This window comes from Drosophila rhopaloa, unplaced genomic scaffold (assembly GCF_018152115.1).
Source record: "Drosophila rhopaloa isolate 14029-0021.01 unplaced genomic scaffold, ASM1815211v1 contig_2, whole genome shotgun sequence".
NCBI lineage: Eukaryota > Metazoa > Arthropoda > Insecta > Diptera > Drosophilidae > Drosophila > Drosophila rhopaloa.
The window spans coordinates 26,888,758-26,916,160 of NW_025335083.1; the positions used below are offsets into that span (position 1 = coordinate 26,888,758).

Below are 27,403 nucleotides of genomic sequence, written 5' to 3' on the forward strand. Positions count from 1 at the left end.
GCAAAAACAGTACATTGTATATCAGCTTTAATTAAAAACAAGAAAGGAAAACTAACTTCATGCGGAGCCGAAGTTGATATACCCTTGCAGAACACTCTGTAAATTACATATATTCTCCAAAATTATTTATATGATGCATTCTTAATACTCATAAAAAATCCCAACTTCCTAACTTTAAAAACACCAAAGTTATAGCATTTCCAATTGTTCAGTTATATGGCAGCTATAAGATATAGTCGGCCGATCCTTATGAACTTTGGTAGGTCGGATTGATTGGCCAAAAATAAAACCCATAGAAAATCCCAACTTCCTAACTTAACAAACACCAAAGTTATGGCATTTCAGATCAATCAGTTATATGGCGTCTATAGGATATAGTCGGCCGATTCTTATGAAATTTGGTAGGTCGGATTGATTGGTCAAATATAAAACCGATAGAAAATCCCAACTTCCTAACTTTACAAACACCAAAGTTATGGCATTTCCGATCAATCAGTTATATGGCAGCTATAGGATATAGTCGGCCGATCCCGGCCGTTCCGACATATATACTGCGTGCAAAGGAAAGAAGGCTGTGTGCATAGTTTCAACTCGATAGCTTTAAAACTGAGAGACTAGTTTGCGTAGAAACAGACAGACGGACAGACGGACATGGCTATATCAACTCAGGAGGTGATCCTGATCATGAATATATATACTTTATAGGGTCGGAGATGTCTCTTTCACTGCGTTGCACACTTTTGACTAAAATTATAATACCCTCTGCAAGGGTATAAAAAAGTTGCCATCATCATATTTATTCGTAATGAAACAATTTCATAACTTAATTTGTGGTGCTCCTTAATGTTAATGGCATCCGGACATTTTTATACCCTTGCAGAGGGTATTATATCCTATAGCTGCTATATAACTGATTGATCGGATATGCCATAACTTTGGTGTTTGTAAAGTTAGGAAGTTGGGATTTTCTATGGGTTTTATTTTTGCCCAATCAATCCGACATATCAAATTTCATAAGGATCGGCCGACTATATCCTATAGCTGCCATATAACTGATTGATCGGAAATGAAATAACTTTGATGTTTGTAAAGTTAGAAAGTTGGGATTTCCTATGGGTTTTATTGTTGGCCAATTAATCCGACCTACCAAATTTCATATGGATCGGCCGACTATATCCTATAGCTGCCATAACTGATTGATCGGAAATGAAATAACTTTGGTGTTTGTAAAGTTAGAAAGTTGGGATTTCCTATGGGTTTTATTTTTGGCCAATTAATCCGACCTACCAAATTTCATATGGATCGGCCGACTATATCCTGTAACTGCCATATAACTGAACGATTGGAAATGCCATAACTTTGGTGTTTTTAAAGTTAGGAAGGTGGGATTTTTTATGAGTATTAAGAATGCATCATATGAATAATTTTGGAGAATATAATTTGCAGAATATTCTGCAAGGGTATTTCAACTTCGGCTCCGCCCGAAGTTAGCTTTCCTTTCTTGTTTGGTTTGCCGTTGTAAAACTCTGGTGGCCTGTAGATGAAACCAAACAAGACAATAATAACAATTTGGGTCCTAGCTGCAATCAAGACCTATTTAATGTCATCTCAAATTTTACCAACACCCACAACAAACACCCCACAGCCTCCCTCTGCCGAACAAGCCCCCTCCATTTATACTGGTATGCAGATCGTAAAAACATAGCGCAGCCTCAGGCGAGGCGGAATGTTTGTGGCGTGCTCTAAATCTAAAAAAAAATCCCGCCAAAGCCACTGCAGCTGTTGCTTGTGGGTGAAAGTAAAAACTTGTCGTTTGGCCGGAAGCGCATGAAAATTAAAATAAAACGGCATGCGGATACGTTTTTTATAATTTCTAAATTTTTTGTTTTAGTAATATATGCAAAGAAATCAAAATATAGTCGTTTTGTAATAACAAGGGTATATAAAATTTGGTTTGCCGAAGTTTGCTTTCTTTCTTGTCTTCATAAGGTTTGATATGTGCCCTTCGAAAATTATGACAAGATTTAATATGCAAGGTATAAAAAGTAGTAGCAGGAACAAAATTGTGAAATGTTTTCTCATTTTGTGTTCTGATACATTTTTTACGAATTCCTCAATTAAAATCATCCCGGTATGGGAACCAGTCCAGTTCATGAATTATGAACTACTAACTCGTCTATGTAAAGTTGCGATTAATCGATAATTTCATGTCGTCCATGACTAGTCGCTCATCTGTGTGAACTCGCTGCTTGTAAACAATAATTTATTTATTTGGTTCGAAATAAAATATTGAACATTTAAATATACTGGTTTCGTAAAATGTCCAATGCACAGCGCACGTTTGTCCAAAAAGTTTCCAAGTAAGTTCACTACCAATGGTATAACATTTTTAAACAAAGAAACGCCCTAAATTCGTGTCTATACCAATTTGTAATATTCTAGGCAGTCGGCTGCAGATGTACGAAAAAATGTTTCTAGCTGCCATTTATCAAAGACAATTGACTCATCACTCTGCGCTTTCACGGTAAGAGTAATACAAATTCCAATTATACATTTTATAAAGAAGTAATGTTTTGAAAAGGTTTCTCCGACAGAGCCGCTAGACTACGAAGAATTTCTTTCCCAACATATGAACATTATTAATCATGACCCACTCAAACATATACTGGATTTTCCATATGGAGATGTAACCGTTAAAGTCATTCCCCGGAAGATACGAACTGTTGATCACATTATTCCGATCGAAAATTTGTATGTACTCACCTATTCTTTTTAGCATGAATCATTGGAATTTCCTTTTCAGAACTGACTTGCCCCAACACGTACAAGAATGTGTGAACAGCTATACACGGCCATGGAAGGTGGTGGAATATGCACAGCGGCACCTTTCCAGCTCGTGCTATATCCGTGAGCGTATCGATCGTGGAACCATAAGCCCCTCCGCGTACCAGCAAGAGTTCGAGATCGACAAGGATGTCTCCTCGTTTGAAGAAACATTTGCCTATAAGAGTGAAAGCTGCACTCCAAGTTCCAGGCAATCCATAGCAAGTTTGACTTCAGTTAGCTCTTGTACGGACACGTTGACACCTCGTGGTTCTTGGGCTAGCTTTGATCTTCGACGCTCAGTTAATGATCCACTGATACCAAACTTGCTTAACAATGTACCGCCGGAAAACGGAGATCAAACCAACGAGGCACGCCGGCAGCGGGATCGTCAAGTAGCTCTTTTCTCACTGTATCCAGAATCTGAAGCCGAAGAAAACATCGAACGCCGGCTACTCGCGGAATTACCTGTTGAACATATGGGGCATCGAATTCAGGTTAAATGCCTGCAACTTCGACTTGAGCTTGAAGTGGAACCAATTTTTGCTTCGATGGCCATTTATGACGCCAAGGAACGACAAAAAATGTCAGAAAACTTCTATTTTGACATGAACTCAGACAGTCTGAAACGCATGTTATCAAGTCATGTTCAGTGCGCCGACATTAGTACCCAGAGCCATTCGGCAATATTTGAAATTTCATATCCAAGTAATGATTTGTTCCTCGTGATTCGTCTGGAGAAGGTGTTGCAGGGTGATATTAACAACTCTGTCGAACCGTATCTGAAGGAGGACAAGGATAAATTCCGGGAGAAGGTAAAATCCAACGCGGCGGATTATTGTGAACGTTTAGGCAAATACCGAATGCCGTTTGCATGGACTGCTATCTACTTAACAAACGTTTTTAATGGCGACAATTTTGAAAGCAAAGACGCTGGCGGGACCGAACGCGACACTTCTGGAAGCGGAACGGGTAGTGGCTTGGGCACTGCCCCAAGCTCCAACAGTTTAGACCGCAAGTCCTCAACTAGCAGTTTTGATCAGCTAAGGCGCAAGGCTAATGATATGAGCGGAACTCTTACCCGACGGGGCTCTCTAGAGCGAAAAGAGAAACGTCGATCTTGGTCGCCAGATGATTTCGCGAATGTTGTAGAAAACTTTCGTCCTATTACCATAACAGTGCCAAGTTTCTTTAAACAAGAGGCTGAAAAGATGAAAGACGAGGATTTGTACAAAATTTTACCAGAGTTGAAACGACCCAATTCAGTTATGAAGAAATACAAATGCATACCTGGCTCTATTAAACTGGAAATATCTCCTTGCATCGAGGAAGCCAGGAACGCACTAACACCAGAGCTGGCAAATATAAACCCTCAAAGTACCGAAATCATTCGTCCAGTTAAGGAAATCTTAGAGTTTCCACAGTCGGCCATTTACAATCCGCACTATACCTATCGAAATCTGTTATTTGTCTCGCCAAAAGAGCTGAACTTTTCTTCCCGTGCAGGCTCCGCTCGTAACATTGCTCTTCGCGTTCAACTCATGGCTGGAGAAACCCCAAACGATGCTGTTAATGCCATTTATGGCAAGTCGTCTTGTCCTAGATTTTCAACTGAGGCTTTTACGGCCGTTAATTATCATAATAAATGCCCATCATTCTATGATGAAATCAAAATAGCATTACCTGCTTCGATAAAGCAGCATCACCATTTATTTTTTACCATTTACCATGTATCCTGTCAAAAGAAGCCACAGGACATACAACCGTCCGTAGAGACTCCTATCGGCTACACATGGTTGCCCTTACTCGAAGATGGCAAACTTAAGGTTGGAGAATTTAATCTTCCTGTTATGGTAGAGTCACCACCGGAAAACTACTCATTTATACCACCGAATGTTCATCTGCCTGGAATTAAGTGGCTAGACAATCATAGAGCCGTATTTGCACTTAATGTGGAAGCAGTAACTGCAGTTCATACCTTGGACTCTTTTCTTGATCGGTTCTTCCTTATATGCGAGTATTTAGACACGCGAAATATACCTTCTCATATCGGCGAAAGTAATATAGAAACAGAGTTAAAAAAATGCTTGCTAGATATCGAGCATGCAAATCGTGAACCATTAGTGAGGCATCTACCCTTAGTTTTGGATAAACTTATCGAATTGTTGGTACTGACCCACAAAGTCGGTGGACAATCAATGTCTTTAGGATCTACGGTTTTCGAAGTTCTTTGCTTGGTATCGTCCCTGCTGTCAATACTTAACGACGACCAGTATGACCAATATGGACGGCAAAGTTTACTGGTAACATATGTGCAATTTCAATGTAAAATACCACACCCATTTCAAAGCAAGCAACCACTGACATGTAGTCGCAGCACAACGGAAGGCTTGCAGCAAAGCGAATCGTACAGCTTGTATGATAATTTGTTAACCAGTGGTCGGAGTCTGGATCGCAAAGGTAAATATAACGTTTTAAAATGCAGATCATACATATCCTTTTTTATTTTTAGAACTGTCAATGGATATTCTTTTCTCAATTTCTGGACGGGATGTCCAAGTGCGGCTGCTTCACGAAGAATTAGCCCTACATTGGGTCGTTGCTAGTGGAAAAGCAGCTGATTTAGCCATGTCAAACTCCTGGTTCTTATTCGAGCTTATTGTTAAATCTATGATTGAACATTTGCATTGTTCAAATACTTTAAATGGTCCCCGAAAGCATCGATTTCCACATCAGTTCAATGATGATCTATCCACGCTTGTGCACTTAGTTACTACGAAGGTAGTCGGCTATCATAGTAACGAACCTAAATTAGCACAATCCTTGAATGCGAGTTTGGGCTTTTTTATATTCGACTTGCTAAGCATCATGGATCGGGGATTTGTTTTCGGCCTGATCAAAACGTATACCAAGGTTCTGATTTCCAAAAACGCTTCCATACCGGATCTTATGAATTATAAAATAGACTTCCTAAGAATTGTCTGTAGTCATGAGCATTTTGTAGCTCTGAATTTACCTTTTGGAACATCATATACGATGGTATCGGCGCCATGCAGTCCCACTCCAAGCACGACATCGAGCAACAGTCAAACATCATGCGTAAGTTTTAAAAAACTTTCAAAAGAATTTCATATTGTTTTTATTTATTTATTATTTTTTTTCAGGGATCTCTCGAGCGATCTCTTCATGCCGATCTTAGTCAGGAGTTCCTCCAGCAACATTTTCTGGTTGGTCTTGTTCTCAGCGATTTGGCTGCAGTAATGGAGGTGCCTAATCCCCAGTTACATGGAAAGGCAATACGCTGCATTCGCAACTTAATGATGTCTCACGACTTGGATAACCGGTACAGCGATATGGAAGCTCGTGCAAGGGTAGCTGCATTATACATACCATTGCTGTCTATAGTAATGGACAGCATTTCTCAGCTGCATCAGCATGTCCTTGATCATGACCGTTTGCAGCAGATCGGTCAACTTGAAGATTATCAAGGCCCGCATCAATCCATTACAGCTTCAACCATTAATCCGGAAGTAGCATTCGCAATATCAGGAAGTCGTCCATACTCCTACTTGAATGAGCAAGTTAAAAACAAATCGCCGCTTAGCTCGGAAAACACGCGCCATTTATTAGTGTGCTTTCTTTGGGTGCTAAAGAATTTGGAACGCAATGTCTTATACCGCTGGCTTTTAGATCAAAGTCCCCACAGAGTGCACCAAATGCTTCAAGTTGTTAATGTTTGCCTGAAAACTTTTGAGTATAAAGGACAAAAACAGGTTCCCACTCTTAAACGAACCAATACACAAAGTTTTAGAAAAACTGGCTCTACCGATGTAAAGGAAAAGTTGGAAGAATGTATTCGAGGGACCAATTCTGCACGATACGATCTCATAAATCGCCGAAAAGACCGCAATTCCACAGAGAAATTCCGCTGGCGAAAGGATCAGATGCCCTACCGTTCACAATATGTAGACGGTGCTGGCAAAAGTGAGCATGAAGTTGAGTTAAGTCATTTCATCGAAGGCTCTTTAGCGACTGAAGTTGCTCTTGTGCTCCTTGACACCCTGGAAATTATTGTACACGTTGCTGCCAATCTTTATCATAATCTTCTTGGAACTGTGCTTAAGGTTCTCCTCCATGCACTATCCCGCAATCAGTCTACTCTTGCGCTGCAGAACTTGTTTGCCTCCCAGCGCGCTCTGATTTTCAAATTTCCAAACTTATTATTCGACGACGAGACGGACATATGCGCAGATTTGTGTTTAATTTTACTAAAGCATTGTGGATCTCTTTTGCCAGGTATACGGTCACAGGCAGCTGCATCATTATATTTACTAATGAGACAAAATTTTGAAATCGGAAATGTAAGTTTTGTTTTGTAAAGTAATTTATTATAACTAATTGAGAATACCTAATTTCAGAACTTTGCTCGAGTTAAGATGCAAGTGACGATGTCTCTAAGCTCTTTAGTTGGCACAAGCTCGGTTTTTAGTGAACAATCTCTACGCCGTGCGCTTAAAACAGTGCTAGTTTATGCTGAATCCGACTCCGACCTACAGGATACATCTTTTCCTGAGCAAGTGCAAGATTTGCTTTTTAATCTGCATATGATATTGTCAGATACTGTAAAGATGAAGGAGTATCAAGAGGACCCAGAAATGCTGCTTGATCTCATGAATCGTATTGCCAAGGGATACCAAAATAACCCTGATTTACGGCTAACTTGGTTGGAAAACATGGCTAAGAAACACCGCGAACGCGCTAATCACACGGAAGCAGCCATGTGCTACGTACACGCCGCTTCTTTGGTCTCTGAATATCTAAGCATGTTGGAGTCTCAAACACATTTACCTGTTGGAGCTGTCAGTTTTCAACGCATTTCTCCCAACACACTAATGGAGTCAGCCGTGTCAGATGACGTGCTCAGTCCCGGCGAGGATGGCATCTGCTTGGGAAATCATTTTACTGAAACTGGATTAAAGGCTTTGCTCGAAGAAGCTTCAAATTCATTTCAAGTAGCTGGCATGTATGAAGCAATGAACGATGTGTATAAGATTTTGATTCCCATCTGCGAAGCCAATAGAGACTTTCAAAAGCTTAGCAAAGTGCATGGCAAGTTGCAGGAAGCATTTAATCGAATATCCCAACTACAGGTAAAAAACAAAATGTCAATTTCCCAACGGAAACTATATTTTTTTTATAAACAGGGCAAAAGAGTTTTTGGTACATACTTTCGGGTTGGTTTTTATGGCGGGAAATTCGGTGACTTGGACCAACAGGAATTTATTTACAAAGAGCCGACTCTGACCAAATTGCCTGAAATATTCAGTCGGCTTCAGGTATAAAATATAACTTTGTAATTTTAGTTAACAAATATTCAACATTTTTGCATTCATTTCTTATATGCCCCGCAGAACTTTTATACTGAACGATTTGGTCCGGATTCTGTCCATATCATCAAAGACTCCAATACCGTCGATGTAAACAGCTTAGACCCTGATAAGGCTTACATTCAAATTACTTATGTGGAGCCTTACTTTGAAACGTATGAAATGCGGCATCGTGAAACATACTTTGAGCGGAATTTTAATATTAGTATGAACTAAATTGATAGTTATTTGATGTGAATTCTGATGTTATTTTTTATAATTTAGAACGATTTATATATGCAACGCCTTTCACGAAAAGTGGTAGGGCACATGGCGAGCTACATGAGCAATGTAAGAGGAAAACGATTTTGACCACGGCGAACCACTTTCCCTATGTAAAAACACGAATTATGGTAATAAGCCGACAGCAAATAGTATTGGAGCCCATTGAGGTGGCAATCGAAGTAAGACAAATTTGTAAAGTCTTAATGGTAAATAACATACATTTTTTTTGTTGTATAGGACATTCAAAAGAAAACATTGGAGTTGGCGGCTGCCACAAATCAGGAGCCCGCTGACCCCAAAATATTGCAAATGGTGCTGCAGGGATGTATTGGAACCACTGTCAACCAAGGCCCTATGGAAATGGCTAGTGTGTTCCTTTCCAATTTATCCGACGGAACAACCGTACCGTCAAAATACCAAAACAAACTTCGACTTTGTTTTCGCGAGTTTTCAAAACGTTGTGCTGATGCTTTGAAAAAGAATCGAAATCTAATACTTTCAGATCAAAAAGATTACCAACGAGAACTAGAGCGTAACAACGATCGATTCATAGAGCGACTGACTCCTTTTATTACTCTTACAAAAGTTCAGAATCATGGCGTTGTTAAGTAAGTCTTTATTTGAATTCCTTCTTAATGCTACAGAAAAGCACAAGCAGAAATATTTTTCCTTATACGTATTTTGAAGTCAATTTGTTACACTATTTATACCCGTTACTCGTAGAGTAAAAGGGTATATTGTATTCGTGCAAAAGTATGTAACAGCTAGAAGGAAGCGTTTCCGACCCTATAAAGTATATATATTCTTGATCAGGGTCACTAGCCGAGTCGATATAGCCATGTCCGCCTGTCCGTCTGTCTGTCCGTATGAACGCTGAGATCTCGGAAACTATAAAAGCTAGAAGATTGGCATTTTGCATGTAGATTTTAGGAGTTCCTACGGAGCGCAAGTTTGTTTCAAAATGGTGCCACGCCCCCTCTGACGCCCACAATCGCTTATATACGATTTTAAAATTTTAAATATTTCGGAAAAGTAAAAATGCAGTTTTATTGTGTTTATCAATACCTATCGAAATGTAGAAGAAATTTTTCAAATCGGACCATTCGTTAAAAAGTTATGCATGATCAAAGTTTCTATCTCCATCTCCCTCGCACTCCCTTTACCTGAGTAACGGGTATCTGATAGTCGGGGCACCCGACTATAGCGTTCTCTCTTGTTTATAACTCCAATATATTAGTAATGCTGGTCGTCCGGTCACAGCTTTCGCTGGCCAAATACACATTTCGGCATGCCGAAGTCACCCTTTTTCTCAATTATATTTATTTGATATATTTTTTTTAAACTAATTTTAGGGCCAATGCATACAACAACAAAATTACTCCACTGAAATGGTAAATCCTTACATGACGTTGCCAGCAGCTAATTATTAAAAAAAAAACTTTTGATATTTCATGTCTAGCGTATCGGATTATTTTATGTAAGTAACATTCAGAGTTTGACTGATCGATCTCTATATTTGCTAAATTATATTAGCTATTAAATAAACCATTTTACAAAATTCGTATAGATCAACACCAAATATTATTAACCAATATGAATAAAAAACATATTTTTCAGTTTTATAATATTTTATAGAAAATAAAAAACATCATGTTTACTAACTTCTTAACATACATAAAAATGGCTTTGTTTTATTGACGTTTTTAGGTTAACATGTTCCGTTGATTAAAATAAACGACTCTACCGTTTGATGCAATTAATCATCTCATTTCTAAAATTAAAAAATGTTATTTAAAAAAAAGTGTCTTATTTTGTTGTTTTTCAAAATATAAGAATATAAGATATATAATATAATAAGATATTAAATTTCAATCTTACAAAAATTAAACGACTATATAAGAACAATGGGAAACTTTGAATAAAAAAAAAATTAAAAGTACAAAACAGGGCGATAGCTCCATAACTAATAAAAATAATGGAAAACAATTTATACCGTGGATTGTCAACTCTGCTTGAACTGCCAACTTGGCTTGGATTGGCAACTCGGCCCAATTACTTGAGCGCTTACTAGAAAATGACTGTTAGAAAAGCAAAAGTCTTCGGACTTTTTTCTCGCAAAATATAAACTCTATGCAAAAAAGTCACAAAACATATAATGTGTATAGCAAATAAATAGGTTTAAAAACTGTCTTGTGCAGAGTTTTCCATCGACGGGCCAACCAGAGTTGGAAAACGTTCTTAAGTAAAATATCGATAGTGGTATTATCACGCCTTCGCCACGGCCACACTTAGCGATCTCCCACTTTGTTTGTGTTGAAAATGACGCCGCGCGTCATATTTTCTGCTGAAGAAATTGTTCCTATCGTGCAAAACAAGTGCACAGTACAACGCATCGCATGCTCGGTATAAATTGGTGTTCTTTCGTCATCAGTGTTTGTCATTCTTGTTAAAACTTTCAAGGAAAGGCAAATGTGATAAGTCGGGCGTCCCTCAACACACATTCATACATGTGTAGGTGTGTCAAAAAAGAGAATCAAGCATTTACTTGAAAGCCACCGCCTTAACTGCGCAAAGAGGCAAATAAATAAGTGTAAGTGGCTAAAATTATTCAAAGTTGAATACTCTACATCTACTGTGGATCCAAATAATGTAAAACAAAAAAATATTAGTATATATTTAATTAGAATGTACATATGTGGGCATCTTTGTGTGCATGCGTATTCGGGTGAGTCAGCCACGCAAACAGTCCGCAGTCGTCATTTTGCTGTTGTAGGTGTCTCTTGTAATACCCAGGGTAATCTCAGGGTAAAATGTATATTGAGTTGGGGCAATAATGGGAGACGGAATAAAAAAAAAACCTTATTATCTGGCATTTACATCCATGTTCGTGTAAATATATGGATATATACCCGAAACTAAAAAAGATAGATAAATGGAGTTCATTAAAAACTCATTTTCAAACTGAGTGCGGGGTATTGTATAGTCGGCGCCCGTCTGCGGCGTTACTTGATTCCTATGTTAATCCCATTCATCTAAACAAGTACATATTTTTAGGGCATGTATGTTTAATACCGGCATAATATTGATCAACCATTGCGATCGGGAACGTATATGTATATTCGAAATTAGGTCACCACTTTGCTCACACCCACGTACAAGTTTTTTATTCCAGCTCATAAAATTGTTTTATTGTTTATCAATCAAAACTATCTCAGACACTAACAAAAGCTAATATGCTGTTTATTATTCAGTTACTCAAAAATGCAGACAAATATTCTAATGCGATTTTGACTTCATATGCATCGTTGCATAGCGAGTTTCTTAACATAAAATACATACCTACTCTTTATCAAGAGCTCAGATCGGGCCTACTTATTTCATCTCCCTTTTTTGAATAATCATATAAAGGGCACTACTGGACGTTTTAATGAAGTTTAAGTAATAGTTTTCTAAATTTTTTGTGTATCTACATATATTTGTAAATATATACCGTTACCTGCAAATTTGCATACGTATATGTACATAGGTACATACATACAATAGCGGGGCAACGTTTCAGCCGCCTACATACAAATATCCCCCGACGGTTGTTGAAAATCTTGACACAACTTGTTTGGTAAGTCGTGCAGACCGTGTTCTTGCAGACTTTTCAATGGTTTTTTCTTAAAAGCCAATTCAATACTTTCACTACAACTCTGACTAATTAAGTTTTAAATCCATACAAGAAAATCTGAATTATTTGAAGATTAAACTCGTTCTGTGGCTGATAATAATTTTATTTTTAAGGCTTATTTTATCGTCTTAATGGTAAGCTAAAATTAGGGTTTAAACGCGAGATTTCATACGTTCCTCATCTTAAACCCTACTTCTAACTCATCATGAAAAAGAAAAAAACGGGTATTCATATTTTAATTTATTTATAAAAATTAATAATCGGTTATTTTTTTAATTTTTATTTAAAAAAACAGTCAATTATTAATATATCCATTCGACGGACCAAGCCAACATAAAAGATTATAAATTATGTTGAAGTTTATCCGAGGAAAGGGTCAGCAGCCCAGCGTGGAAAGACAACGCCTACAAAAGGACCTTTTTGCTTATCGTAAGGTATGTATAACCTATGACCTGATTAAAGCTGTTATCAGCCCACAAAGTTTTTAAAGATAATTTGAATAGTAATGAATGTCATTCCCTATCGTATTATGAAAAAGGTATATTCAGTTTCTGACGCATTGGTTATAAAGGCATTATATGGTATTTTTCGTCGCATCTTTTACGTACCGTAGAATAATATCGTCTAACAAAAGAGTTGTCAGATGAACATGTATACAAAAAGACATGTATAAATAAATTAAACAAAACATATAAATATAAATAAATGAAAAATATTTCATAGTTTTCTAATGAAGCCTTAAAATTTTTAATTTCAACCTTGCAAGCATTTCGTTCTTATTAATATAGTTAAAATCGTCATGCAAGGCAGGCCACTGCCGATGTCATCAGATTATGTCGAAAAAGTTTCAATGACATCATACAGTTTCTATACCCTTGAAAAGTAGTTACATAATTGTGATTACGAGTTATTAACATCAAGTGGCTAGTTAATATAGTGCACCAGTCTGTCAGCGTTTGCAAATCAAAATCTAGTTACTCGAAACATTCGCCTTCTATTTTTTTATTGCATTTTTATATGTGTACCCAGTCATATTTATAAACGCCGCTGGTCGATTGTATTTGTTTTTCTGCCATAACGCCAGCACATTTTTATGCAGTTTGCAAGTCGTTTTAATGAATGCCCCTGACCGAATGTCTATATCAAGTCTATATGCAGCTTCAAGAGGAACGATCAGCTAAAATTAGTTTTCGAAAAATTGTGCGTATTACTGTTTTTTTTATTGGTCAGATTTGAAGGCTTTATATTATTTCTGATCCATTCTTTGGGCTACCAAGAGAAAAAATTTAATCTATAGAAAATTTTCTACGTTTTAAAATTAGTCATCAATATTATTTTGCTTCGCATTTATGTATCACTAAGCTCAAACACACAATGCAATCAGGCCAAAGATAGTCGCCACACAGTATGATATAGGGACTGTAGTTGATAAGATTAACAATATTTGTTGAATGGGCTGGGTAAATGGGTTGGCTTCAGAAAAAACTCCATATCATACGGTATAAAATATGTTGACTGTTTTAGTGGATAGGAAAAGTAAATACTGATTAGATTTCAAAGCATCTACAAAGTACATAAAAAATAATTTATGTACGTGTTTTTCGGCTTAAAGTTTACATCAAGCTAAAATGATTATTTAAATAATCTAGCTTAATTTGCCCAAAATTTTAAAATGAAAAAAAATATATATAAAAATATTTTTTGAAAACATAACAACCCTTATCCGCCATTATTTCCACAATTTTTTTTATTTTATGTACCGGTCAAAAAAAATTCAAACTTTGTGATCGTTTGCTAAAATTTGTTAAATTTTGTACAACAAAAACATTATTATTTTTAATTTAAAAACAAGAAGAAGCTCAATGGTCAAGACCATTGACTATACTTGTTACTCAGCTACCAATTAAAAAAAAAATATATGCCCCCAGCTGATAGCGCATTTCGAAAGTTTTAGGTGGACCGTCGGCCGAACTGCATTGCCAAGAGAGGCTAATAGTTTTCTCGCTCTCTCAAATATATAAATTCCAATTTTCCAAATGCAAATGACAATCAACGCAACAAAATATTTGTGTATTAGTATTTTCCAAAACAATACCCGGCAATTTAAAAAAATAAAAAAATTCTAAATAACTCCATTTGATTGATAATATAAATGACACTGACTGTAGTTTTTCTTTCTACTTAGACCACACAGCATGGCTTTCCTCATAAGCCTTCTGCCCTTGCATATGATCCTGTCTCAAAACTCATGGCGATTGGGACGCAAACAGGTGCCATAAAGATTTTCGGCCAGCCCGGAGTTGAATTGTATGGACAGCATACGTTAGTGAACAATTCCGCAGCGGAGCTCAATGTTCAATTACTTGAATGGGTTTATGGAACTGGTCGCATACTTTCGTTGACGGCTGCCAATCAATTAATACTGTGGGAGCCTGTTGGAACGTCATTGCTTCCGATCAAAACATATCATTTTGACGGAAAACTGAAGAAAGTGTCATCGCTGTGCTGTTCTTTGAATAAAGATCTCCTGTGGATTGGAACTGAAGGTGGAAACATCTATCAACTTGATTTACACACATTTACAATAAAAGAACCAGTGATTTACCATGACGTGGTTTTAGAGCAGGTGCCACCAGCTTACAAGCTAAATCCTGGTGCGATTGAGTCCATTCGCCAGCTTCCGAACGCCCTTAACAAGCTTCTCATTGCGTACAATCGTGGCCTGTGTGTCTTATGGGATTTTGAATCGTCATCCGTGGAACGGGCATATGTAGCCCCTGGTCATGGTCAAAGCGTTGGTCTTTCAGTGAATTTCGGAGGATCTGAATTTAGCTGGTATCACGCTGATGGTTCGTACGCTACTTGGAAAATAGATAACGCAGAACCGCCAAACAATGTTAACTACGTTCCTTATGGCCCTGATCCTTGCAAGAGCATAAATCGTCTGTACAAAGGCAAACGAGGGTAAACTTAAATAACAATTGAAAGTGGTAATATGTTTGTTAATTCAATTTTCTTTTAGATCCAACGACGTGATTGTTTTCTCCGGCGGCATGCCACGTTCAGCTTACGGTGATCACAATTGCGTTTCTGTACACACCAGCGATGGACACAAAGTTTGTCTAGACTTTACATCAAAAGTCATTGACTTATTCGTGACTTACAAAAATAATAGTGATGTTTCTGAAGTGCTAATTGTTCTACTGGAAGAGGAACTCTGCGCATACGATCTTACGGACTCCAATATTTCTGCAATCAAAGCTCCCTATCTGCACTCGGTGCATGCATCAGCTGTTACCTGCAATTACCTTGCTTCTCAAGTCATACAGTCCGTCTATGACAGTATTTTACGAGCGGGAGATGAGCAAGACTTGGATTACAGCAATATTGACTGGCCTATTACTGGCGGTGTACTTCCAGATGACTTAGGAGAATCTGATGAGGAGGACACGGCTAAATTTTATGAAATTCTGTTAACGGGGCACGAAGATGGTTCAGTTAAGTTTTGGGATTGTACTGGAGTGTTGCTTAAGCCAATTTATAGCTTTAAAACGGGCCACATTTTTGGAAGTGAGCATGAATTCCGGGATGACGCAGCCGCAGATATCAGTGCAGAACAACTCGACGAAGGAGAACCTCCATTTCGAAAGGCTGGTCTTTTTGATCCTTACTCCGATGATCCTCGTTTAGCAGTGAAGAAAATAGCACTCTGCCCAAAGAACGGGCAGCTCATTGTTGGTGGCACAGCGGGCCAAATTGTTATAGCCGATTTTGATGACGCCTCGGAAAAGGTTTCATTAAAATACTGCTCTATGAATCTGGTCAGCGATCGCGATGGGTTTGTGTGGAAGGGTCACGATCAGTTAAACGTGCGGGCCAAGTTATTGGCAAGTGAAGCCAAACCTATAGATGAAAATGGTGTAAATATAACAGGAGTGCTGCAGGTTTTGCCTCCAGCCAGCATTACCTGCATGGCACTTGAAGCAAATTGGGGTCTTGTATCTGGTGGAACTGCACACGGACTAGTGCTGTTTGACTTTAAGAACTTTGTTCCAGTTTTTCATCGCTGCACACTAAATCCGAACGACCTCACTGGAGCTGGTGAGCAGCTGTCTCGACGTAAATCTTTTAAAAAATCATTACGAGAGTCATTTAGAAAGCTTCGCAAGGGTCGATCGACACGGAACAACCCCAGCAATCAGGTGCCAACTACGGTAAATAGAGTAGCATTCTAAATAGTCACTTATTGGCTAGATAAAACTTTATTAATGTAAATATTAATTATTGTAGTTGGAAGCACGGCCAGTTGAAAGACAAATAGAGGCACGTTGTCCTGACGACGGACTGGGATCGATGGTGCGGTGCTTACTATTTGCCAAGACTTATGTTACTAACGGTGAGTTTTTTTTTATATATGGTTATTTGTATCAACTCTTAGTCGATTTTGATTTTGAAAAAAGTCAACATTTCATTTTTATTCCCTGTTGCCAAATTCATACCAAAAAGTTCTATAGTTACGCAAAAAAAGGAGCCCAGTCACTAAGGCCCTTATTTGAAGCCCTTACAATTTTGTTTTAATATTTCACCACAAAAAAAGCGAAACAGATTTTTACATAAAAATGGTTGCAAAGAATTAAAAAATAATTTACTAATTTATAAATTTAATAACTTTTATTCATCCGAAATTAAGTTCTTACAATTTAAAAGATTAATACATTTATTATTAACGTTTGTATTATGAAGGCAAGTCAACTTCGAAATAATTTAAAAATAAGAAAGCAAACTTCGGCAAGCCAAAGTTTATATACCCCTGCAGTTATTACAAATCGACTACATTTCGATTTCAATATTACTAAAAACAATGAAGCTATATCGATTTTGCGCTGCATTTTGCCATCGTTTCTTGGCAGCTATGTTATTGTTGTTCGATTTTAATATAATTAAAACCGTAAATCCATAATATTTAAAAATTACACAATCCCAAAGATCAAAGAAGAATTAAATACAACAAAAAAAAACATTTTTTGCATTTTTTTCCTGATTGTTCCTATGGGAGCTATATGATATACCTACTACCTGCAATAAAAAGACAACTTTTGGGAAAGTTTTAAGCAGATAGCTTTACAACTAAGAGACTAGTTTGCGTAGAAACGGACAGACGGACGGATTGATTGGCCAAAAATAAAACCCATAGAAAATCCCAACTTCCTAACTTTACAAACACCAAAGTTATGGCATTTCCGATCAATCAGTTATATGGCAGCTATAGGATATAGTCGGCCGTTCCCGGCCGTTCCGACTAATATACTGCGTGCAAAGGAACGAAGGGTGTGTGCAAAGTTTTAATTCAATATCTTTAAAACTGAGAGACTAGTTCGCATAGAAACAGACAGACGGACATGCTTATATCAACTCAGGACGCGATCCTAATTAAGAATATATAAACTTTATAGGGTCGGAGATGTCTCCTTCACTGTGTTGCACACTTTTGACTAAAATTATAATACCCTCTGCAAGGGTATAAATATGAATAAAGATCTTAGTGTTCTTTTTCTGTATATGAAACGTTTCCGAAAATTTATTAATAAGCATTATCATTAGCATTGATGCAACCGCCTGTGTCTGTCCATTTCTATGCAAAGTAGCCCTTTAGTTTTAATACGTTTCTTATCCAAATTATGAAAAATATTCACACAGCAAATAAGAAAACTAAAATAAGAAATTATTAATCTATTATTACTAAAGTCAGGGTCGAGACTAAAAGGTATAGCGATCGGAAATGCCATAACTTTGGTGTTTGTAATGTTAGGAAGTTGGGATTTTTAATTGGTTTTATTTTTGACCAACCAATATAATTTACAGAATATTCTGCAAGGGTATATAAACATCGGCTTGCGAAGTTTGCTTCTTTCTTGTTTTAAATAAAAATAGGACAAAATGTGCTAATTCGTTTTTAAAACATGTTTTCCGAATTTTCAGTCAACATAACATCGCCAACTTTATGGTCAGCAACGAATGCCAGTACCGTGTCAGTTTTCCTTTTGCATTTGCCCCCGGCGCAGACCGCCGCAACTTTGGTTCCATCAGCAAGTGGCAATGCTCCACCACAGACGCCTCGTCGAATTTCCGCTCAGCTTGCCAAAGAAATTCAATTAAAACATCGTGCTCCTGTGGTGGGTATTTCCATATTTGACCAGGCGGGTAGCCCTGTCGATCAGCTCAGCGACGGAGAAAACGGTAGTCCACCACATCGTCTACTTATCGCTTCTGAAGAACAGTTCAAAGTGTTTTCACTTCCGCAACTAAAGCCGATAAATAAATATAAGCTTACCGCTAATGAAGGTGCTCGAATTCGTCGAATCCACTTTGGATCGTTTCGTTGCCGCATACCGCCGGAATTGCTACAAAGCCTGCACGGTGGAAGCCCAACTAAATCAACCCGTTCTCATGTCGATGGAGATGGGTCTGCCAATATCAGTGCAAACTTGGCTGCTGGTCGTGGAGATGAGTATCACGAAATTGCACTGATTTGCTTGACCAACATGGGCGATATCATGGTTTTATCAGTGCCTGAATTAAAAAGACAGTTGAATGCCGCTGCTGTGCGACGGGAGGACATTAAGTAAGTCCCAAATACTGCTAGTATCTTTACAAATAAATTATTAAAACCGTATTTTGTTCTGCAGTGGTATTTCGTCGCTTGGATTTACCAACTCTGGTGAAGCTCTGTATATGATGTCTTCTTCTGAATTGCAGCGCATTGCTTTAGCCACGTCCAAAGTAGTGCGACCCACAGGCATAGTTAAAGTAGAGCCTTTAGAAACCGAAGAACGTGCTCAAAAAGAAATTGAAGAAGAAAACAAAAAGGAAATATATGCAAATGCTGAAGTTGCCAACTTTCTCGAAGCTAAAGAACCACCAACTGCTTCTAGTCGCGCCACGCCTGTAGAGGGAGTCGTTGATAGAAGTAGTCTTTATCTAACTAATGGAATCAGCAATAGCAATTCACCCAATGGCGGCAACGACACTATTAGCAGCTCCATTGGTGATATTACAGTTGACTCTGTGCGAGATCATTTAAATCTTACGACAACCACTTTGTGCTCTACAACTACAGAGGAGACTGTTGGTGAGTAAACGCCGCCTTATTATCAATTTTGCTTCATCTTGATTGCCTATTTGTCCGTTTTTTCGTTGTGAAATGTTGGGCATCATTATACCCTTGCAGAGGGTATTATAATTTTGGTCAAAAGTCTGCAACGCAGTGAAGGAGACATCTCCGACCCTATAAAGTATATATATTCTTGGTCAGGATCGCGTCCTGAGTTGATATAAGCATGTCCGTCTGTCTGTTTCTATGCGAACTAGTCTCTCAGTTTTAAAGATATTGAATTGAAACTTTGCACACACCCTTCGTTCCTTTGCACGCAGTATACAAGTCGGAGCGGCCGGGAACGGCCGACTATATCCTATAGCTGCCATATAACTGATTGATCGAAAATGCCATTACTTTGGTGTTTGTAAAGTAAGGAATTTGGGATCCTTAGCCATACAACTTTTAGTTTTGGCCAATTAATCCGACCTACCTATTTCATAAGGACCGGCCGACTATATCCAATAGCTGCCATATAACTGAACGATTGGAAATGCTATAACTTTGGTGTTTTTTTTATGAGTATTAAGATAATAATTTTGGAGAATACAATTTACAGAATATTCTGCAAGGGTATATCAAAAGTTAGCTTTCCTTTCTTGTTTTAGTTTTTATTTGCAATCAATTTCTTTTATTTTTTTGATTTTAGATATTCTCCCGAAATTACCATAAAAGTTTTTGGCTATTTATAAACCGGCCTTAAAAATTTACATAACTGTTTTACCACCACTAATTAAATACTTCTTATATTGACATCTCTACTTAAATATAGGTCGGTTATCAGTACTTAGCACGCAAACAAACAAATCCACTACCACCGTGAACATGAACGACATTCCTGACATTAATATTCCCAATTTAAGTGACTTGGCAACGACTAGGTGAGTTTTTCAAATAAATATAAATCCCCAACACTACTAAATATCATAATTATTTAACAGCAACACAACGGATACGAGCACAAGTTCTGTAGTAATAAAATCGGTTATAACAAGCATATCCCACGAAAAAGCGAACGGCGAAAGCGAAACTAAAAGGACGAAAAACACAACGCCTAAAGAAAGCCAATTTTAATAATAACAAGCATATGCGGTTTTAATTTTAGCACAAATTACACAATATAACAGATTTAGTCCCATGTTTTCATGGTATTCTAGATGTAGGTTTTAAACTGTCAATTTAAATACGTTATTTCAGTTCAATATTTATTTGCAGTCAACTTAATATGAAATTATATTAATATTATTTTGACTACAACTGCTTTTTATTTTGTTTTATAGATGCGTTTCAAGTATTTACACAGTAAGGTCCAGAGGCAAAGATTGCATTTTATAAAATATTTTTTACACTATATTCCAAGTTATATTATAGGATGTTAATTTAAGCTTGCATTATTACAATCTTTTTGTGTTTACAGATATTTAGAGAAATTAACATTTTTTTATAATTCATTTAATGTTGATAAAGTTGCCCAGCTTGTTATATTTCCATGGAAAAATGTAAAAAAAAAATATTTTCCCTATTTAAATTATTTTTGTATATATTTTAATCCAATTTTTAAGTTGTAGCTGTGTTGTAACGCTTTGGCTTGGGATAATTAAGCAGTTATGTGAACATTTTGTTTAGAAAATTAAGCTACGAGTTTGATCAACTTGAATTGGTCAACTTGTTCCGAAAAGTTCAATGTAAAACTATTATGCCTTATCAACAATGACTAAATTTATAATAGATTTTATAAAGTATTACAAACATCTGTAAGTTAAAACATTTTTATAATCATTTACACATATTTTAAGTATCCTGTCTTTTAAACTGAAATTCGCATCGAAAGGTGAAAAACTGTCAACATACAACAATTATGCCTTATAATCATTAGATTGCAGCGGATTTGAGATAGTATTTAGTAGTTCGCACCAAGAAAATATGTCATGGCTTAAATATATGTTTTTGATGAAATGTTTGTTTGATTTCTCTGTTTTTTTTTATCAAAATCCTCCACATTCATCTTGGCCTTCACTGAGCATAAGCTTAGGCACATTCTGCGTAAAATCAATAACCATCTTTTTTTTGCCCAGGGATGCCGAAACCCTCAAGAGTAAGAAACGCTTGAGTGCTGCCGCAGGACGACCCATCACTCGCCAAGTGCGCCGACTGGATCGCTGATACTGAGTGACGCCACCACCACAAGCGCCACTGCGAGCGATTCGTTTACCCGACCTACGTCGTGCTGCTACTCACCCCCGCACATTAATTAGGCCCTGTCCTTGTATCCGTCCCTCAGATCTCCTTGGCCCGCTCGCTTTTGACTCAGCGGGTTACATTTTACGTCAGTTAAAACACTCCAGCTGGATCCGCAGACGCATCACTAATCGCCTATCACATTGGCCAAACCAAGAGCCAGAATAATAAAAGCATTATGAACAAATTAAAAAGGGCCGTCTATCTGTCCGTCTGTCTGTTTCTATGCGAACTAGTCTCTCAGTTTTAAAGATATTGAATTGAAACTTTGCACACACCCTTCGTTCCTTTGCACGCAGTATACAAGTCGGAGCGGCCGGGAACGGCCGACTATATCCTATAGCTGCCATATAACTGATTGATCGAAAATGCCATTACTTTGGTGTTTGTAAAGTAAGGAATTTGGGATCCTTAGCCATACAACTTTTAGTTTTGGCCAATCAATCCGACCTACCTATTTCATAAGGACCGGCCGACTATATCCAATAGCTGCCATATAACTGAACGATTGGAAATGCTATAACTTTGGTGTTTTTTTATGAGTATTAAGATAATAATTTTGGAGAATACAATTTACAGAATATTCTGCAAGGGTATATCAAAAGTTAGCTTTCCTTTCTTGTTTTAGTTTTTATTTGCAATCAATTTCTTTTATTTTTTTGATTTTAGATATTCTCCCGAAATTACCATAAAAGTTTTTGGCTATTTATAAACCGGCCTTAAAAATTTACATAACTGTTTTACCACCACTAATTAAATACTTCTTATATTGACATCTCTACATAAATATAGGTCGGTTATCAGTACTTAGCACGCAAACAAACAAATCCACTACCACCGTGAACATGAACGACATTCCTGACATTAATATTCCCAATTTAAGTGACTTGGCAACGACTAGGTGAGTTTTTCAAATAAATATAAATCCCCAACACTACTAAATATCATAATTATTTAACAGCAACACAACGGATACGAGCACAAGTTCTGTAGTAATAAAATCGGTTATAACAAGCATATCCCACGAAAAAGCGAACGGCGAAAGCGAAACTAAAAGGACGAAAAACACAACGCCTAAAGAAAGCCAATTTTAATAATAACAAGCATATGCGGTTTTAATTTTAGCACAAATTACACAATATAACAGATTTAGTCCCATGTTTTCATGGTATTCTAGATGTAGGTTTTAAACTGTCAATTTAAATACGTTATTTCAGTTCAATATTTATTTGCAGTCAACTTAATATGAAATTATATTAATATTATTTTGACTACAACTGCTTTTTATTTTGTATTATAGATGCGTTTCAAGTATTTACACAGTAAGGTCCAGAGGCAAAGATTGCATTTTATAAAATATTTTTTACACTATATTCCAAGTTATATTATAGGATGTTAATTTAAGCTTGCATTATTACAATCTTTTTGTGTTTACAGATATTTAGAGAAATTAACATTTTTTTATAATTCATTTAATGTTGATAAAGTTGCCCAGCTTGTTATATTTCCATGGAAAAATGTAAAAAAAAAATATTTTCCCTATTTAAATTATTTTTGTATATATTTTAATCCAATTTTTAAGTTGTAGCTGTGTTGTAACGCTTTGGCTTGGGATAATTAAGCAGTTATGTGAACATTTTGTTGTCGCCTATCACATTGGCCAAACCAAGAGCCAGAATAATAAAAGCATTATGAACAAATTAAAAAGGGCCGTCTATCTGTCCGTCTGTCTGTTTATACGCGAACTAGTCTCTCAGTTTTAGAGATATCGAATTGAAACTTTGCACACACAATTCTTTCCTTTGCACGCAGTATTATATACTGTCGGAACGGCCGGGAACGGCCGACTATATCATGTAGCTGTCATATAACTGAACGATCGGAAATGCCATAACTTTGGTGTTTGTAAAGTTAGGAAGTGGGATTTTCTATGGGTTTTATTTTGGGCCAATCAATCCGACCTATTAAATTTCATAAGGATCAGCCGACTATATCCTATAGCTGCCATATAACTGATTGATCGGAAATGCCAAACCTTTGGTGTTTGTAAAGTTATGAAGTTGGGATTTTCTATTGGTTTTATTTTTGGCCAATCAATCCGACCTACCAAATTTCATAAGGATCGGCCGACTATATCCTATAGCTGCCATACAACTGATTGATCGGAAATGCCATAACTTTGGTGTTTGTAAAGCTAGGAAGCTGGGATTTTCTATGGGTTTTATATTTGGCCAATCAATCCGACCTACTAAATGTCATAAGGATCGGCCGACTATATCCTATAGCTGCTATATCGGAAATGCCATAACTTTGGTGTTTGTAAAGTTAGGAAGCTGGGATTTTCTATGGGTTTTATATTTGACTATATCCTATAGCTGCCATATAACTTCTTAATCGCAAATGTCATAACTTTGGTGTTTGTAAAGTTAGGAAGCTGCTATTTTCTATGGGTTTTATATTTGGCCAATCAATCCGACCTACTAAATGTCATAAGGATCGGCCGACTATATCCTATAGCTGCTATATCGGAAATGCCATAACTTTGGTGTTTGTAAAGTTAGGAAGCTGGGATTTTCTATGGGTTTTATATTTGACCAATCACTCCGATCATAAGGATCGGCCGACTATATCCTATAGCTGCCATATAACTGCTTAATCGCAAATGTCATAACTTTGGTGTTTGTAAAGTTAGGAAGTTGGGATTTTCTATGGATTTCATAGGATATAGGATATAGTCGGCCGATCCTTATGAAATTTGGTAGGTTGGATTGATTGGCCAAATATGAACTTTACGAACAAAAAAGTTATGGCATTTCCGATCAATCAGTAATATGGCAGCTACAGGATATAGTCGGCCGATCCTTATGACATTTGGCTTAAATTTGGTAAAGGTATGGACTCTCGAAGACCAATTTTTGGTCAACGTTAACAAGTCCTGGGAAAATTAAAAATAACTAACATGAAAATGGGTCAAAAATGTGATCAACGTTAAATTAAAAAATTTTAATGCAGATTTTTAGAGACTGTAATCACAAGTCTTTAGAGGTATGCCACTTTGGAATCGGCTGAAATTTGGTAAAGTTATGGGCCCTCGAAGACCAATTTTGGGACAACGTTAAACAAGTCTTCGGAAAATTAGAAATAACTAACATGAAAATGGCTCAAAAATGTGATCAACGTTAAATTGAAAAATTGTAATGCAGATTTTTAGAGAATGGAATCTCAAGTCTTTAGAGGTATGCCACTTTGGAATCGGCTGAAATTTGGTAAAGGTATGGACTCTCGAAGACCAATTTTGTGTCAACGTTAAACAAGTCTTGGGAAAATTAGAAATAACTAACATGAAAATGGCTTAAAAATGTGATCAACGTTAAATTGAAAAATTTTATGCAGATTTTTAGAGAATGGAATCACAAGTCTTTAGAGGTATGCCACTTTGGAATCGGCTTCAATTTGGTAAAGGTATGGACTCTCGAAGGCCAATTTTAAGTCACTCTTTTACAAGACATCGGAATATTAGAAATAACTAACATGAAAATGTGTCAAAAATGTGATCAACGTTAAATTGTAAAATTTTAAATGCTTAATTTTAGAAGATGGAATCACAAGTCTTTATAGGTATGCCACTTTGGAATAGGCTTAAATTTAAATAGGCTTGGGAAAATTAGAAGTAACTAACATGAAAATGGCTCAAAAATGTGATCAGCGTTAAATTTAAAAATTTTAATGCAGATTTTTAGAGAATGGAATCACAAGTCTTTAGAGGTATGCCACTTTGGAATCGGCTTCAATTTGGTGAAGGTATGGACTCTCGAAGACTCAATGTTAAACAAGTCTTGGGAAAATTAGAAATAACTAAAATGAAAATGGGTCAAAAATGTGATCAATGTTAAATTAAAAAATTTTGATGAAGATTTTTAGAGAATGTAATCACAAGTCTTTAGAGGTATGCCACTTTGGAATCTGCTGAAATTTGGTAAAGGTATGGACTCTCGAAGACCAATTTTAAGTCACTCTTTTACAAGACATCGCAAAATTAGAAATAACTAACATGAAAATGTGTCAAAAATGTGATCAACGTTAAATTGATTTTTAGAGAATGGAATCAATAGTCTTTAGAGGTAGGCCACTTTGGAATCGGCTTAAATTTGGTAAAGGTATGGACTCTCGAAGACCAATTTTGTGTCAACGTTAAACAAGTCTTGGGAAAATTAGAAATAACAAACATGAAAATGGGTCAAAAATCTGAATAACATTAAATTGAAAAATGTTAATGCAGATTTGTAGTCACAAGTCTTTAGAGGTATGCCACTTTGGAATCGGCTTAAATTTGGTAAAGGTATAGACTCTCGAAGACCAATTTTTGGTCAACGTTAACAAGTCTTGGGAAAATTAGAAATAACTAACATGAAAATGGGTCAAAAATGTGATCAACGTTAAATTAAAAAATTTTAATGCAGATTTTTAGAGACTGTAGTCACAAGTCTTTAGAGGTATGCCACTTTGGAATCGGCTGAAATTTGGTAAATGTATGGACTCTCGAAGACCAATTTTAAGTGACTCTATTACAAGACATCGGAAAATTAGAAATAACTAACATGAAAATGGGTCAAAAATGTGATTAACGTTAAATTGCAAAATTTTAATGCAGATTTTTAGAGAATGGAATCACAAGTCTTTAGAGGTATGCCACTTTGGAATCGGCTGAAATTTGGTAAAGGTATAGACTCTCGAAGACCAATTTTAAGTCACTCTTTTACAAGACATCGGAATATTAGAAATAACTAACATGAAAATGTGTCAAAAATGTGATCAACGTTAAATTGTAAAATTTTAAATGCTTAATTTTAGAAGATGGAATCACAAGTCTATATAGGTATGCCACTTTGGAATAGGCTTAAATTTAAATAGGCTTGGGAAAATGAGAAATAACTAACATGAAAATGGCTCAAAAATGTGATCAGCGTTAAATTTAAAAATTGTAATGCAGATTTTTAGAGAATGGAATCACAAGTCTTTAGAGGTATGCCACTTTGGAATCGGCTTCAATTTGGTGAAGGTATGGACTCTCGAAGACTCAATGTTAAACAAGTCTTGGGAAAATTAGAAATAACTAACATGAAAATGGGTCAAAAATGTGATCAATGTTAAATTAAACAAGAGAGAACGCTATAGTCGGGTGCCCCGACTATCAGATACCCGTTACTCAGGTAAAGGGAGTGCGAGGGAGATGGAGATAGAAACTTTGATCACGCATAACTTTTTAACGAATGGTCCGATTTGAAAAATTTCTTCTACATTTCGATAGGTATTGATAAACACAATAAAACTGCATTTTTACTTTTCCGAAATATTTAAATTTTTAAAATCGTATATAAGCGATTGTGGGCGTTAAAGGGGGCGTGGCACCATTTTGAAACAAACTTGCGCTGCGTAGGAACTTCTAAAATCTACATGCAAAATGTCAATCTTCTAGCTTTTATAGTTTCCGAGATCTCAGCGTTCATACGGACAGACAGACAGACGGACAGACGGACAGACGGAGAGACGGAGAGACGGACAGACGGACATGGCTAGATCGACTCGGCTAGTGATCCTGATCAAGAATATATATACTTTATAGGGTCGGAAACGCTTCCTTCTAGCTGTTACATACTTTTGCACGAATACAATATACCCTTTTACTCTACGAGTAACGGGTATAAAAATTTTAATGAAGATTTTTAGAGAATGTAATCACAAGTCTTTAGAGGTATGCCACTTTGGAATCTGCTGAAATTTGGTAAAGGTATGGACTCTCGAAGACCAATTTTAAGTCACTCTTTTACAAGACATCGCAAAATTAAAAATAACTAACATGAAAAT

General features: G+C 36.7%; 3 protein-coding genes across 5 annotated transcripts; all 3 read left to right on the top strand.

Moving 5' to 3' along the window:
- The first annotated feature begins 2,215 nt into the window (after positions 1 to 2,215).
- On the top strand, positions 2,216 to 10,218 carry LOC108044765 (dedicator of cytokinesis protein 7). 3 transcript variants are annotated; one of them, XM_044459838.1, is made up of 14 exons: positions 2,216 to 2,360; positions 2,443 to 2,524; positions 2,582 to 2,751; positions 2,804 to 5,283; positions 5,336 to 5,922; positions 5,988 to 7,184; positions 7,242 to 7,973; positions 8,028 to 8,159; positions 8,235 to 8,415; positions 8,475 to 8,653; positions 8,712 to 9,082; positions 9,827 to 9,865; positions 9,934 to 9,951; positions 10,182 to 10,218. In XM_044459838.1, the coding sequence occupies exons 1-14, from the start codon at positions 2,320 to 2,322 to the stop codon at positions 10,201 to 10,203; spliced, it is 6,231 nt and encodes a 2,076-aa protein (XP_044315773.1). In that variant the 5' UTR covers positions 2,216 to 2,319; the 3' UTR covers positions 10,204 to 10,218. The 3 variants fall into 3 exon arrangements, with proteins under 3 accessions (XP_044315773.1, XP_016979393.1, XP_016979395.1); XM_017123904.1 differs by lacking the exon at positions 10,182 to 10,218 and having other exon boundaries at positions 9,934 to 10,147; XM_017123906.1 differs by lacking the exon at positions 10,182 to 10,218 and having other exon boundaries at positions 9,827 to 10,147.
- A 542-nt stretch (positions 10,219 to 10,760) lies between these two features.
- Positions 10,761 to 21,256, top strand: LOC108044766 (lethal(2) giant larvae protein). Its single transcript, XM_017123907.2, has 9 exons — positions 10,761 to 11,064; positions 12,443 to 12,581; positions 14,333 to 15,111; positions 15,170 to 16,361; positions 16,438 to 16,543; positions 18,127 to 18,769; positions 18,834 to 19,276; positions 20,073 to 20,181; positions 20,242 to 21,256. The coding sequence occupies exons 2-9, from the start codon at positions 12,498 to 12,500 to the stop codon at positions 20,372 to 20,374; spliced, it is 3,489 nt and encodes a 1,162-aa protein (XP_016979396.2). The 5' UTR covers positions 10,761 to 11,064; positions 12,443 to 12,497; the 3' UTR covers positions 20,375 to 21,256.
- A 900-nt stretch (positions 21,257 to 22,156) lies between these two features.
- On the top strand, positions 22,157 to 23,080 carry LOC123037727 (lethal(2) giant larvae protein-like). The gene is made up of 2 exons (XM_044459625.1): positions 22,157 to 22,439; positions 22,500 to 23,080. The coding sequence occupies exons 1-2, from the start codon at positions 22,384 to 22,386 to the stop codon at positions 22,630 to 22,632; spliced, it is 189 nt and encodes a 62-aa protein (XP_044315560.1). The 5' UTR covers positions 22,157 to 22,383; the 3' UTR covers positions 22,633 to 23,080.
- The last annotated feature ends 4,323 nt before the right edge of the window (positions 23,081 to 27,403 follow it).